Source organism: Fusarium sambucinum, chromosome I (genome assembly GCF_050947815.1).
Source record: "Fusarium sambucinum isolate potato_lamoka chromosome I, whole genome shotgun sequence".
Taxonomy (NCBI): Eukaryota; Fungi; Ascomycota; class Sordariomycetes; order Hypocreales; family Nectriaceae; genus Fusarium; species Fusarium sambucinum.
The window spans coordinates 12,199,563-12,213,678 of NC_139294.1; the positions used below are offsets into that span (position 1 = coordinate 12,199,563).

The window sequence follows — 14,116 nt, forward strand, 5'->3', positions numbered from 1 at the left end:
GACTCTTATCTCCTATTCTAAGCACTTGTTACCATTTGGTTGCGTGTTGTCAGCATTCGCAAAGTTACAACCAAAGTTTCCACCAACATTTCCGTTGTTTCCAGCATTTCCAGTGTCTCCTCCAGTGCTACCGGTGTTGCTACCAGAATTGCCCGTGTTTCCGTCGGTGTTAGTAGCGTCTCCATGGGCATCTCCATTGTTTCCAGCTTCTGCATCAGTTCCATTGCCGGCGTTTTCTTCAGCGTTTACCAGCTGCAGCACCTGAGAGTTTAGAGTTGACAAACTCCAAAGCCTCCTTTCCGTAGATGGTCACATACTGCTGGTGGTGAGTAGAGTCGTTACCGTTGCAACAGAAAGGATCTTCTGCGTCGCAGTAGATCTGAACTTTGTCGGCGTTGGGGCAGCTGAAACCTTCGGGTCGAGCATCAAACTGTTGATAGTTAGCTTCTTCTTGCCTGGTAGAATATTTCTTCGTTTGACTTACGCCACCAGCATCACAGGTTCCGACTCCATAAGCCAGACCGTTGATGAATCGGGGATTGCCCAGCATCACGACGGCCTTGACTTGTTCAACTGCACTTGCTGACAGAGGAACGCTAGAATCAGAGATTGAAGCTCCGTTGTCTGGTCCTCCACAGATGTTGTTGTCCATGATCTGGCCACCCTGTCAAAGAGAATTAGCATCATAAAAGAAATCGAGTAGTCGGTAGCATCTTACTTGAGAATAACCAATCATGACAATCTTGGTGTCAGGACACCTCTCATTGAGTCCATTTACAGCAGTCGTAACGGCCTCAGTACCTTGCTTCGCCGAAGCACCATACTCAACATTTCCACAAGACGCTTGACCACCGCACGCAGGGTAGTCAATTGCCTCTGAAGTAGCACCTGGGTGATCAGCCTTGATCATGTCGACCAGTGCGCCTGCTGAACCGAAACCAGGTGCTACGGATGTCTCACGGGCGCCAAAGATGTGGATCTCGGGACATGACTGGGCCTGTGCCTTTGCTGCCAGAACGTTGGCAAGGATAAGTAGTAAACTTGAATCGAGTGAGGTACGCATTTTGTCTGAGTTGGTTGACTGGTTTTGAGCGATCTGGTGAACAGCATCTCGCTGGGTATTTATCTGAGCATTGAAGTACAGTTGTTTACAACCTGTGCATGAATTCTCCACATTGCATCACACCATAATAACCAGTTCTCGGTTGTTTCAGAGGAACTGGTGCTCGGATATATTCTTCGACAAGGGTAGGATTGGTGGATGAACGGCAATTGGTTTCGTTTGAAACAATATTTGTTTTACAATCAGGCATACTTATGCGATTAAACAATGGCATGAAGCCATCCATAATGATAGTGGACCGTGGGATGAGTTGCCGACGGCCCGAAGATGACAAATTCGGCTGTTCCAGATAAATATACTTAAATGATATGTGTTTGAACTTTTGGGTTAACAATCTCCACCATCCCCCGAACTATGTACGCGAGATGAATCCATCCACCAAGCGAATTATTTTTGGCTAAGTTCTAGAACGACTAACTTAGCGAGTAAGAAAATGTACCCTACTGGGTCTTGGGGTATAAAACGAGTAGTAAGAGTATTGCCTCAGTGGCATAAAATAACTTTCTAATTTGGTCGTTTCTAATTCTGACAGCTAACTTTCCTCATATGTCGAAGAATGATAAAGTTTTAGCCGTGGAAAATTACAATGATATCAAAAGTTAAGCCAAGCATCGCGACGTAGGCCGTTTCACGTCGAAGTTTCCGCCAGCAATACCGAAGTCGATTTATGATTGCTCAACAAATACGAAGGCCATCACGACCATTCACCAAACGTCTTCAAGATCCAAAGTCTATACAATTCCGAAATTGCCTTTCTACAGAGACAATAACCATCAAACTCCAATCATAACTTCGAGTCGAATTGTTTTACTATTTTCGTCTCAATATAGGTTACGGGAAGGCAGCAGTCTCGTACCTTTAACCCTTCTTCATCTGGGCGAGGTAGGATTCCACATCTGACTCTCTCAGGCGAGTAGCCTTACCGTTGACCTGCTCTCCAATGTCTGTTTGGTATCCCTTCATCTTCTCGAGGTATTCAGGGATAAAAGCGCCTAGGATGCGGATGGCAAGAAGGGCAGCGTTGGTGGAGTTGTTGATACCAACGGTGGCAGTGGGAACACCTCGCTGCTACGTGTCAGTTTGTGCTGATTGGAAAAAAGAGATTGAAACTTACCGGCATTTGAACAATGCTGAGAAGGGAATCCATTCCATCAAGATGAGTAGCCTTGACGGGAACTCCGATGACGGGGAGAGGAGTGTAAGCCGAGATCATGCCTGGTAAATGAGCAGCTCCTCCGGCAGCAGCGATGATCACTTTGATACCACGATCAGCAGCAGCAATGGCAACATCTCCCATCTTGACAGGTGTTCGGTGTGCAGAAGTAATATCAACTTCCCAAGGGACACCAAACTGAGTCAGAATATCAAGTCCAGCCTTGAGAACAGGGAGATCCGAGTCGGAACCCATGGTGACAAGAACCAATGGGTCCTTTGCAGTCTTGGTAACAGCTTGCTCAGGTCTCATGGCCTTGCTCTTTGCCTCGATTCTCTCTTGGCGCATATCAGCTGCCAATTGAACAAGAGGCTGCGCATATTCCTCGAGGTCCTTGATGCTCCCTTCCAGACCAGTAAGGGTGACGTGACCAATCTTGCGACCGGGCTTGGATTGTTTACCGTAAAGGTGAGGATAGACACCGATCTTGGGGGCAAACATAGACTTGGCTTTGTTGACCAGAGGGATATGAGATTCTGGTGAGGCGCCTCCGAGGATGTTGATCATGATGCTGGACGAGACGTGGGGTTCGAGCTTTTCGGGGAGGGGTTCGTCGAGGATGGATGTAAGTTGGGCTTTGTACTGGGACCTGGGAAATTTAGCTCGCATCACAAAAGCGATAGATGTTGGTTTGGGAAAACTCACATGTAGGGTACCGCTTCTATTGTGAGATGTCCAGAATTGTGGGGTCGGGGAGCAATCTCATTGACGAGAATATCATTGTTCTCTGTGACGAACATTTCGACAGCGAAAACACCTCGCCCCCAGAGCTTCTCAACCACACTAACAGCAACCTCCTGGGCGCGCTTGGACACAGCATCGGGAGTGTCGCGAGGAGGCATGTACACGCGGGAGCAGACATTGTCCTCATGGACTGTCTCTACGGCGGGGTACGGCACCAGACGCTTTGTCTTGCCATCGGCGTCTTCTGTGCGGATGACGATGACGGAGAGCTCGCGTTGGAAGGGAACGTACTTTTCAGCGTAGCATTGTAGGTTTCCGAACTCGGTCACGGCGGTCTCAATGTCGTTATCGTTGGCGATCTTGATGTTTCCACGTCCGTCGTATGAATCCTTTCGAGACTTGAGCATAAAAGGCAGGCCGTACTTGTTGGAAATGTCCTTGAGGGCAGCGCGCATCTCATCACTACCCGAAGCTTGCACAGCAACCTGCTCAGCAATAGGAATTCCCTGCTTGCCAAGATAATCTTTCTGCTCGTACTTGTCTTGGATAAGACGCAACGTCTTCCATGAAGGGTAGACGACAACCTTGCCCTCCTTGCTCAGCTCCTCAAGAACAGCAGTCTCGATGTGTTCCGTCTCAACACTGAGGACTTTGCAGTGGGAGGCAAGCTCTCTGATCTTGGCGGGGTCCTTGAAAGATCCATCGACATGGTACTTGCTGCGGGAGACTTGCTTTGCCGGGGCGTCTTGGGCATCGAGGATGGCGATTGCAACTTCGAGAGGGGATGCGGCCTCGCATAGCATTCGGCCGAGCTGGCCACCACCGAGAAGTCCGAGCTCTGGCTTTCCACTCATGACTGGGATGTGTTGAGATATCGTGCAGTTTGCTGGATTTGTGCGATGAGGTCAGAGGTCAAGGGAAATTTTCTGGATCGGAGCCAATGTGGGGCGCGGGGTGAAAAGTTAGATGACTAAGCAGAACTTTGTTGATTAACACTTATTGTGATAGCAGCAGAGGACGTGATAAAATGGCATAAAAGAACGATGTTACAGAAAGTAGCGACTCAGAAGTATCAATTGATGTCACGTTCATTCAGACTTCATTTCTGGTGGTATCTGGGATGCTGTCAATTGGAATGAGACTCAGCTCCGACCTGGGACAAGCTCCGATATCGTCCTGCTCCACTTTAATTGGCTGAGACGGTTCAATTCCTGTTGGAGACACGTTTTTAAGTTTTGTAATTTCAAATTGTTGACAACGTTGACAAGCATTTAACAACAGACTTTCTTTAATTTCAACAATCGCTTCATTATATAGTTGCAACATTCTACACCCCGAACTTTTAATTACAAATAACATAGAATCAAATAAGCATAAAAAAGACGCATCTATGCAGTGAGTTCAATCAAAGAGCCCATGTGTAAACAGATAACTAGAAAATGCCAAGAAACATCTGGATAAAGTCATGTGTCACCCGGAACAATTCCGTCCTCGCCAATCCCGTACAGTCACTGGCCAAAGATTCCTTGGCCAACCGTGACCATCTGCCAAGCAATAATAATGACCACACAGCCCCCGTGGTTCACCAAACCATATAACCGAGTGTACACTCCATCTCGATCTTTTGCCGTAGAAAGTGAAGTTCGCACTTCCGACTATAATTGACAACCATATTATGACATGGAGTTCGCAACCGTCTTCGATGACCCATGGTCTAAGAAACCTATCCCTTTGGAAGACGCTGCTGCAGTAAGATATCAGTACCCATCGTTTCAGAGTCTCTCCAGGCTGATGTCAACACTAGCAACATCTTGAACTAATTGATATATTCCTTAAACTCATCGCGCACTTGGGTGATGATAACGGTTACATCAGCGATGAAACTTTGGCATACTCAGAATGGCGATATATAGTCTACGTACGAATGATCGAGGCACGAGGGTATTCCCCGAGTGACATTCCACCGCCATGGTATGTACACCTCATCCAAAATAGAACTGATAACTGACAGTAGCAGGGATGTTGCACTCATCATGTACCTGCACATGCTTTCGCCATCACGTCTTCACCATTACATCTATGATAACCGTTCAAGAGTATTGGATGGCATATTTGGTCTCCGTCATCGCCACTTCCCAATGACACAGTTGCTTTCAGGAGAGTGGTATCCGAGGAAAAGCCGGAAAGTTTGGATGGAAACAAACACACCTGGTCGGGCCGCTTGTCCAGGTCCAAATCTCCCATTCCAACTGTGGTCTTCTCCTCCTTGGGAACAAAAGCGAGCTTCGAACGTTGTTTCTTCAGTTTTTGGTAGAGACGCATCTCAACCTCCAAGTTCAAACTCACGATGGACTTTGAGAACTGATAGGAAAGCACCGAGCACATCCCAGAACCAAAAGCCTCGGGTCGTGATTATGCATAAATGGCTTCGTTGTCGAACAGCTGTTCCAGAGCAAGGTTTCAAAGTTTGGGACATCGAGGCATACACGGCGATAAGAATGCAGCGTGTTGAAGAAAGGTGCCGAAATCAAAGTCAGCACGAAGAATTCAACGCAACTTGCGGACTTCGGCCGTGGCCGGTACTGCAAGATTTACGAGCCGAACTGGAACAGCAGATATCGTTCTGGAAGGTTATAGTCCAAGTGAAGAACACGTTACCAGGTTTTGATGATAGTTTGGCTGAACATATGAGCGACTACAAAGACTACATGGATCTAATATGTCATGTATTATGGAGGAAGGGCAAGTATGGTCGTTACAAGTCGAAACTTGACCCAAAGAATCAAGCCGTTTCTAGTCCAACCAATCAACCAACAAAAAAACATGTCGAACCGCGATTCATCCGCTTGCTTCCCCCGACCATACAGATTGATCTCCTGTGGCAAACCCACCGACTTTACCCAGCCCATTACTGGCTGTTTTGTTGCGAGCATTCGGAATGGGTGGTGGAGCCAGATTCAGGCGCACGAGCTGGTGATGTGCTTCTCAAATACACGAAGGAAGAGTGGAAACATGCATTTTCGAGAGATATCGAGAGAGGAACGTCAGTCGGTGAATGGTTTACAGAGTACGTTCCTTGTGCGTCCAAGCTTGCTCCTCCAAACGTGGGGCGCACCAACCTGTCCAAAATAGTCAATGGGGTAGATGCAGTCAGGCAAAGAAGAGTTGTAAGGAGAACGGGAAGAAATGATGATATAAGTGGAGGTGGAGGAGCTGGATTCGGTGGAGGGGACGGGGGTTGTGGTGGTGATGGTGGTGGTGGAGGAGGAGAATAGGAAGTGCTATGATTAGTGATTCGTAGTCCCTTTTATTTTAAAACGCGATGTCTGGCCAATTGATTGTTAACTGACTTTCTCAGCGCTGGTCCCTGACAAGAAATATCTAAAACCTTCCAATGTTCATTTATAAAAATCAAGGCTGTAGTAGCAAGGGACGATATAGTCCATAAGATAGAAGTATCACCAAATAATATAAGCATTAGCTCTCCTTTGCATAACTGGCTACAGAAACTTTCTTAAACACTACCCTTACTCCACTCTCCCTTAGCTCTAATCTTTCTTCCCCAGACGAAGAATAGAAATGGGACTGGTATTAACACTGCGGCAATACAACCAAAAACAGTTGTACCCCAGTTCACTCCAAGGTTGTGGTACATAGGTATGATGAAGAGAGGAAATGCGCCGGAGAACATGGATCGCATAAAGGTGTTAGCCGCCACTGCGCTAGCGCTGTAGCACGTGAAGGTGTCAATAAGGTAGCCTAGTGCAGCCTGAAAGATGGTTGTAAAGCCAAGGCCGGTCAAAGCGATGCCGATGATAGAAGGCCAGTAGGTCATATGTTGAGATGAGGTCCCTGGTATTTGTCAGTTGACCGTAGATTTCAAGAGCAACCGCCACTGAGATTGAGACGGTGACTAACATGCAAACAGGAATTGCCCGGATGTAAAGACAATGCCCCCGAGCATCATCGGAGGTAATCTGGCTTCTGGCACAGCTCTGTAACCATTCTCTACAAGCTTTTTGGCATAATACTTGTTGTTATATATGTTAATGGCTGCTGCGCACAGGATTCCAATCAACAGTGCTATGAATGGTAGGCTACCAACCACAGGCCCCCATTGGCGAACCTCCTGGTACTCAATGGAAAAGCTTTCCAAATTGGCATATAGAATTCCTGCAACTAATCAGTGTGTGTGCCACATGCTGCGAATAAGCGCTTACCATAAACGAACGAGGCGTAGGTCGACATAAGAAAGCAGATAGGATTTACCATGAGTTGAAAAGGACGGATAAAATATTTCAGATACAAATCTTTGAACGACATACCCGATTCTTCATGCTACTGCAGCGTAAGCTCTCGAACAATTGAAACAAGTGGATGCTATTACCTTGGCATGCAATGCCCAATCTCGAGTCTCAATTCTCATTTTGTGAGCCTTGCGAACCAACAATGTCGGCGCATAGCTCTCGTCAATCACCAAAAGGTTAATCGCAAGCTGAGCCATCATGACAATGCCTATCAGGTACTCGGTCGATCGCCAGCCGAGACTACTAGAGCACAAGGCAGCACCTATGATAGGGCCCAGGGTCGGCCCGCCGACAATAGTGACTCCATAGGCGACTATGGCGTTACCGAGCTGGTGAGGGGCCCATATATCTGACATTACACCACCTGTGATTGTAACAGGCGCGCTACCGAAAAGACCTGAGAAGAATCGAGTCACAAGGATAGTCGTGATATCTTTGGCAGTGGCTGTACCGAAGGAGAAGACTGCGGCGATAAAGTACGGCTGGTTTCCGCTGTTAGTATTACATGAGCGGGTAATGGTAAAATACTCACAATGAGAATCGTCCACTTGCGGCCGTAAAGTTCACTCAATGGTGCCGAAACCAATGGCCCAAGACCAAAGCCAAACACAAGCAAGCTTGTTGCTGCAGCCGATGTCTCTGTATTGACATTGAACTCGGCAGAGACAGGTTCAATGGCAGAAGCAAAAATGGCAGAAGCCAAGGTGATCCAGCATGTTGTCAGACCGTACGATATTGTAGTGATGAATTTCTTGCGAAAGGTCCAATTTATGGGGTTATAAGGATCATCTGGGCCGTCAAAAGTGACCAAATAGCTTGATGATTCTTCACCAATGTCGTTCTTCTGATTATTTCTGTCTGAGCTCATTTCATGTGCTATCGTGTCGCGGTCGCTCATCGTAACGGTCAGTCGTCTGGGCAAATCCATTGTGTTGAAGAGGCAATGTAAGAAAAAGAGACTTTAGTAGAAGTTATGCTGTATTGTGCTACCACGGCCTTTTATCATGATTTCTCAATCTCAGAGCCTGTCCAGGAATCCACAATTTCGGTATCGGCTTGTGCTTATACGACGGCGGCGGACGGGTCGGTAGTGAAGAGAGGGATCCGACGCCGAGCTCAATACTGCTCCAGGCCCCAAGAAAGCTACCACGGTCGCTTTCAGCTTAGCCCTGGATCTCAGGTGTATGTGTTTGATTACCTACCCTACATGTCTAGTTGGACCCTTGCTGCTGTGTGCCACAATACAACCCAATGAAGTTAGTAGGTCGGAGACGCATAACTTTACCCGACTCCGTCCTGGTCGGTGCCATCTGCCCTTTTCTATTCCCCGTGCCGCCAAGGTGATTAGCGATCATTAGTGTCCCCAGCCCTGTGGTTACTGAAACTCAAGAGTTGCAGGTCAACTTCCCATCATCCTCGGCCTTTCTTACTCCCAATACTTTGTCAACATCCAAGAATTATAGGTACAGTCGATCGGTATCATGAATATAGCAACCCCCAGCAACACCCAAGGAAGGATGTCAGCTGAAGAAATGGCAAACAAATCAACGCCAGATCTTCATTCTCCCGATCGCACCTCTCCGTCTGTGTCTGTATCTGGGCCTTGTAATACCGACAGGCTACGCAGTTGTTTGTTCTGCCGTCAGCGTAAAGTCAGATGCGATCGCCAGCAGCCTTGCTCCAACTGTCTTCGTTTCGAGCTGGACTGCTCGTACCCAGCCGGCCGGGGCAGAGCCAAACGGCGTCTTCCCCTTGTTGATCGATTGCAGAGACTCGAAGACACCATCAGGAACCTGGCCGGTCAGGTTGATGCCTCAAATACCACGGACGGAGCTTCCCCTGCGATCGAAGTTGGGCCGCGTCACGACCACAGTCGAGGGCACCCCTCTACCTCCAACGGCAACGGCTCGATCCCAGATGCTTCCATCGACCAGCAACTCGGCCGTCTGATGATAGACGACAGCAAGAGTTACTATATCAGTAACATCATGTGGGCCAACTTGGGTAATGAGGTGTGCATGGACTCGACTTCAATACCAAAGTATTTAAAGGGCATCATTTACTGACATTGTCTTTGTCTTTCAGATTGAAGAATTGCGCGACTTGTTGCACGACCCTGTCTCGGACGATGAAGACTACAACCACGCAAATGGATACATATCCGAGACAGCTTCACCATTTGGAACAAGCGCTGCTATGCTGGGCTTCCGCTCCCTTGTCCATTCTCTTCGGCCATGCCACCCACCCATGCAGATGTCTGTGGCTCTGTTGACAATCTTTCGCGAGAACGTCCTTCCTCTGGTGCACATCTTCCACATGCCCACCACTGAGCAGTGGTACTGGGATACAGTTGTGTCGCTAGACTCGCTTAACAAAAACACCGAAACGCTGCTGTTTTCTATTTATTACTCTGCCATTATCAGTATGGATGACACTCAGTGTCTTGACGTACTGGGTTCAACACGCTCTGACTCCCTCGACAAGTATCGCTTCGCAGTTGAGCAAGCTCTTTCTCGAGCCAACCTGCTTAACACGCAGAGTTTCGTTCTCCTTCAGGCAGTTGTACTATTTTTATCGGGCCTGCGTAACGAGGATGATTCGAGAACGACGTGGTCCCTTACGTCGCTCATCTTCCACATTGCCCAGGCCATGGGTCTTCACCGCGATGGAACTACATTTGGACTTAAGCCACTCGATACAGAACTACGCCGGCGTCTGTGGTGGCATATATGTCTTCTCGATATGCGCTCCTCTGAATTTCATGGATACGAGCCTATAGTTCACGAGGGGATGTTTGACACAAGACTTCCCTTGAACATCAATGACAGCGATATCAGTCACCTCATGACACAATCGCCACAAGAGCATCAAGGAGCTACAGAAATGACATTTTGTCTGGTCCGTTGCGAAGGCATGAGAGCTGGGTGGAGGGTCAGTTACGCGTCGCCAACATCAAATGCCACAGCTGACGGCGCGCTGGAAGATCGTGAAGCAGTGGTCCAAGATCTCAAAACCCGCTTGGAGACACAATACCTACTCCATTGCAATGAATCAGTACCGTTTATGCTGTTCACATCTACCGTCGCGCGTCTCATCATTGCACGCACCTGTCTCGCAGTTCACTACCCCAGCAAGCAGAAGCCAGAGAATAGCTCAACTATGAGCAAAACGACTCGAGACCTACTATTTTCCACGTCGACTGAAGTTCTTGAACTTTCAAGCTTTCTCTTGGACAACAGCAGAATCTCCAAGTGGACCTGGCACTCCAAAACCCACATACAATGGCACGCAGCCATATTCGTTCTCTCCGAGATCTGTACCCGCCCTTCCTCTGCGATATGTGATCGAGCCTGGAAGTGTGTGAGCATCGTGCACAATCGATGGAATGTCAAGGAAAGTGGGAAGCGAGGCAATCTATGGAGACCCATAAAGCGTTTGATGGCAAAGGCACGTTATGTACGTGAGATGCAGCAGACCGACCCGACATTTTGTCAATTAGGACCGGCTGCACTAATACCATCCGATACTACGTCAATACCAGATGTAGGAACGGGCCTGCAGCCAGGTGCCTTCCCAAATTGTTTACACAACATCCCCGGCACCGGGACTTCAGGTGAGTATATCGATTGGATGCTTGGGGATCTGGGCATAGACATGTATGGTGGGATGGCAGAGGGGTTTGAGAATTAACAATAGTCTTAAGATAGAATTTCCAGTTAGCCTTTCCATCATGATGACATGTGACTGCTCCACGGTTAATACAAGTGAGGGCGTCTAGTTCAAGACGGCAGAACTTAAAATGTGTATTTTGTAACAGCCGCTCCCTAGGAAAGTTATCTATATACTAACTATTTGTTTCTAAATGGATCTCTACCTCATCTTCCGTGTTGCTAATCTAATTGAAATACATTTCCTAGAATATAGAATCTCGATTCTCTCCTTATTATTATCAATTAACCACCGGGGTTCGTCTGCAGACTACCACTCGGGTTAAAAGGAAATTTGGGAATCTGAAGCTCTCCGACGAAGGTATCTAACTTGGGTGCAGTCTTGGTCATATCAAATGCACAAGTAGGCTGCTTTATGCCAAACATCTTGACACCAGTGACATTTGACTTCTCGTTGTAGGAGACACGCACTTGATGCATAGTTCGTCGTGAAATATCACCTGAAAAGTAATTCTGAGGCGATATCATCATCGACGAAACGGCTTTCGTCGTCACAGTGTTGGGCACATCAGCCGTGTTGGGTAGGTGGTGCATGCCGAGGTTGAAGTATCTTGCGTAACTGTTAGTCTCGGGTAACAGTAATGCTCACGAAGGGTTACTCACAAAACGATATCTTCTTGATCAAGACTCTCCCCATTGAAGAATTTATTGAAGTCTACAGCTGGGTGATGCGGATCATAACTGTTGAAAGCGTAAGCGCTTTTCGGCTCAGTGTCGTGGTGCTGCAGGGCGAAAATGTTGTGATTGGCCCAGTTTGCGGACTGCCCAAGAGCTGAGGATGACTGCACTGTTAGGTGCCCTGTGCTGCCGCTGTCTGTAAAACCAGTTAGTGTCGCCCAGGTTAATATGTTGAAGATACTTACTTGGAGAGATCGCGAAGCCAGGTGCCTCTCCAAAGTCATTCAAAGCATCCTTGTTGACAACAGCATATGCAGCTGCTCCGTTCTTGGCCCATGTAATCTTGCCGTTGTCCTCACTAGTTATGTACGACCGGTTGGCCTTCATTGTGTTGATCGATTGTCCATCAGACCAGGGATATCTGTTTAAGTTAGTACATGGTTGCATAGTAGATGGAGAATAACTTACACTTTTGAGATGGGCACAAACTCAGTCTTTAACAGACTGTTCTTCCTGCCTTTGATATCCAGATCGAGCTTGAAGTTGATAACATGGTCATGCATAGAACCGGACAAGTTGTCATGGATATGAAAGCCATAATCACCATCTCCGGACCAAAACGCTCCCTGGATATAGCCAGATGCTCTGACAGTGACGCTGATAGACCCATCGTAATGAAAGGTATAGTCGAACAAATAGTCATAGTTGCCAACTGTAGAAACGCTGCGAACATTGAATACAATGTTCTTGGTCGCGGAAACATGCGTACCTGTCAAATGTCGCTGTATAGGATATCCAGTATCATGTTCGAAAAGACACAAGCTGTTGGGGTGGATGTGAGTCATCTCGCTGATGTAAAAAGATGTGTTGAGGTAGGTGGAGTGAGAAGGACAGTCGAAGCCGTCGACGAGATTCCATTGGCTGGTACCAATGCCATATGAAGTGTCAAGATATGCTGATGAGGCATGCAGCGGATCCTGGGAAGCATAATGTGCCATCGCTTCCTGGAGGCCAAGCTCATAGATGATACGTTCGCCTCTGTATCTGACATCATGGAGTTGCAGACCAGTCTCTTTGTGATTTGAGATGAAAAAGCTAAAGTCCACTAAATAGTTTTTAGTTAAAGCTCAATAAGAAAGCATCACGATGTGCACTTACTCCACTCAACATAATTCTCCTCTCTGTCCAGACCAAACCGTGGGCCATCCGGTTGGACAGCGGTAGGGGGGTGCAGGTGGTCAAGCGGTAACTTGTCACCTTGCTGGTCAGTAGAGGTCCAAAGCCCATCAACGTTGGGTCCTGGCTTTCTCTTGAGCGTCTTGGATCCCTCTTTGAACTCGTCGGTCGTCGGCCAATAGCTGCCGTCGTAATACCAACCGACCACCTCCCATTTGGAAGGATCTCGACCGGTGATATCAACTTTGAATTGCAGGCTGGTAGGGAGGATTGTCTCTGAAAAGAATTCACCAGTGTGAGCAGAGTAAAACTCGTTCCACTGATAGACCCTGTCACCGTTGTGGATCAGAGGATCACTGCCTGCGATCAGAAGGCTGTCGTCTTCAGCACCTGTAGCAGTCTATTGACATCATTAGCGTGGGTGGCGTCGAACATTCAGTCGAACAGCGGTTACGTACGCCATTGAGAAGCTGCTTGGTTATGTTCTGTATCTCTGTTCCAACAACGAGGTTGAACTCGGCAATGGCCTCACTATCAGCGTTGTACACATTAATGCGGCCACGTCCAGATGTGAACATGTAGTTTAGCTCCTCGTATCGAGTGGACCCTTCCTGGACAGGTAGTGGGCCAACCATGTACTCTTGGATGTATGGTTGCAGTTGCGAGTTGAATTGTAGTGTGGCCCGTGCATACCGAGCTGGAGCTGGTCCATTGCCTTCAAGATATGTCAAGGCATCAGTCTTGTTTGGCTGCAACAAGTCCATAGACACGATGACATTGTCCCAACTTCATAAAGTTAGCCATGACTTGATAGCGTGTGAAGGTAGACAATAGAGCAAAAGGTTTTTGTAGAGTCTGTGGGATGGAGAAAGTGAAAAGTTCAAGACTCACGATGTTGAGTTCACAATAGCAGTCAAGTTAAGTTCCTCCTGATTGTGAAGATATGCAGTAACATCAGCATACTCCTGATCTGTCAGGCTCTGGAAAATATTTTTCCATGGCGCCTTAACACCAACTTCCTTGTCGGAATCACATTGTGACGTTTCGATTTTGTAACGGTTCAGGTAGTGGTACCGCGCTGCTGGACCCTCGGAGCTAGAACGAGCTAAAACTCTCCTATCAAATATAAGGGAAACAACTTGCAAGCAGACGATTAATCGCATAGTGACCAGAAGCCAGAGAGTGGCATGAGCAATGATTCGAGAACATATGTGCAGTTTGACAAGAATATATACTTGTAGTACCGTCAAGATTGTGATATGATGTG

At 47.5% G+C, this 14,116-nt stretch overlaps 6 protein-coding genes across 6 annotated transcripts; 2 read left to right on the plus strand and 4 right to left on the minus strand.

Moving 5' to 3' along the window:
* Positions 1-12: 12 nt before the first annotated feature.
* On the minus strand, positions 13-1,063 carry FSST1_006724 (cutinase; the record flags this gene model as incomplete). The annotated part of the gene is made up of 4 exons (XM_083233121.1): positions 13-209; positions 250-430; positions 485-664; positions 719-1,063. 4 exons carry the CDS (start codon positions 1,061-1,063, stop codon positions 13-15), a joined length of 903 nt encoding a protein of 300 aa, XP_083090154.1.
* Positions 1,064-1,981: 918 nt separating this feature from the next.
* On the minus strand, positions 1,982-3,874 carry FSST1_006725 (phosphoribosylaminoimidazole carboxylase ADE2; the record flags this gene model as incomplete). Its single annotated transcript, XM_083233123.1, has 3 exons — positions 1,982-2,188; positions 2,238-2,925; positions 2,982-3,874. The coding sequence occupies 3 exons, from the start codon at positions 3,872-3,874 to the stop codon at positions 1,982-1,984; spliced, it is 1,788 nt and encodes a 595-aa protein (XP_083090155.1).
* Positions 3,875-4,700: 826 nt separating this feature from the next.
* FSST1_006726 (uncharacterized protein) lies at positions 4,701-6,295 on the plus strand (the record flags this gene model as incomplete). Its single annotated transcript, XM_083233124.1, has 3 exons — positions 4,701-4,769; positions 4,825-4,991; positions 5,038-6,295. The coding sequence occupies 3 exons, from the start codon at positions 4,701-4,703 to the stop codon at positions 6,293-6,295; spliced, it is 1,494 nt and encodes a 497-aa protein (XP_083090156.1).
* Positions 6,296-6,534: 239 nt separating this feature from the next.
* FSST1_006727 (major facilitator superfamily domain-containing protein) lies at positions 6,535-8,255 on the minus strand (the record flags this gene model as incomplete). The annotated part of the gene is made up of 5 exons (XM_083223806.1): positions 6,535-6,872; positions 6,939-7,193; positions 7,241-7,358; positions 7,408-7,809; positions 7,860-8,255. 5 exons carry the CDS (start codon positions 8,253-8,255, stop codon positions 6,535-6,537), a joined length of 1,509 nt encoding a protein of 502 aa, XP_083090157.1.
* Positions 8,256-8,859: 604 nt separating this feature from the next.
* On the plus strand, positions 8,860-11,017 carry FSST1_006728 (Zn(II)2Cys6 transcription factor; the record flags this gene model as incomplete). The annotated part of the gene is made up of 2 exons (XM_083233125.1): positions 8,860-9,339; positions 9,413-11,017. 2 exons carry the CDS (start codon positions 8,860-8,862, stop codon positions 11,015-11,017), a joined length of 2,085 nt encoding a protein of 694 aa, XP_083090158.1.
* Positions 11,018-11,280: 263 nt separating this feature from the next.
* FSST1_006729 (copper amine oxidase) lies at positions 11,281-14,012 on the minus strand (the record flags this gene model as incomplete). Its single annotated transcript, XM_083233126.1, has 7 exons — positions 11,281-11,614; positions 11,659-11,869; positions 11,919-12,094; positions 12,142-12,778; positions 12,832-13,249; positions 13,308-13,635; positions 13,741-14,012. The coding sequence occupies 7 exons, from the start codon at positions 14,010-14,012 to the stop codon at positions 11,281-11,283; spliced, it is 2,376 nt and encodes a 791-aa protein (XP_083090159.1).
* Between the last annotated feature and the right edge of the window lie 104 nt (positions 14,013-14,116).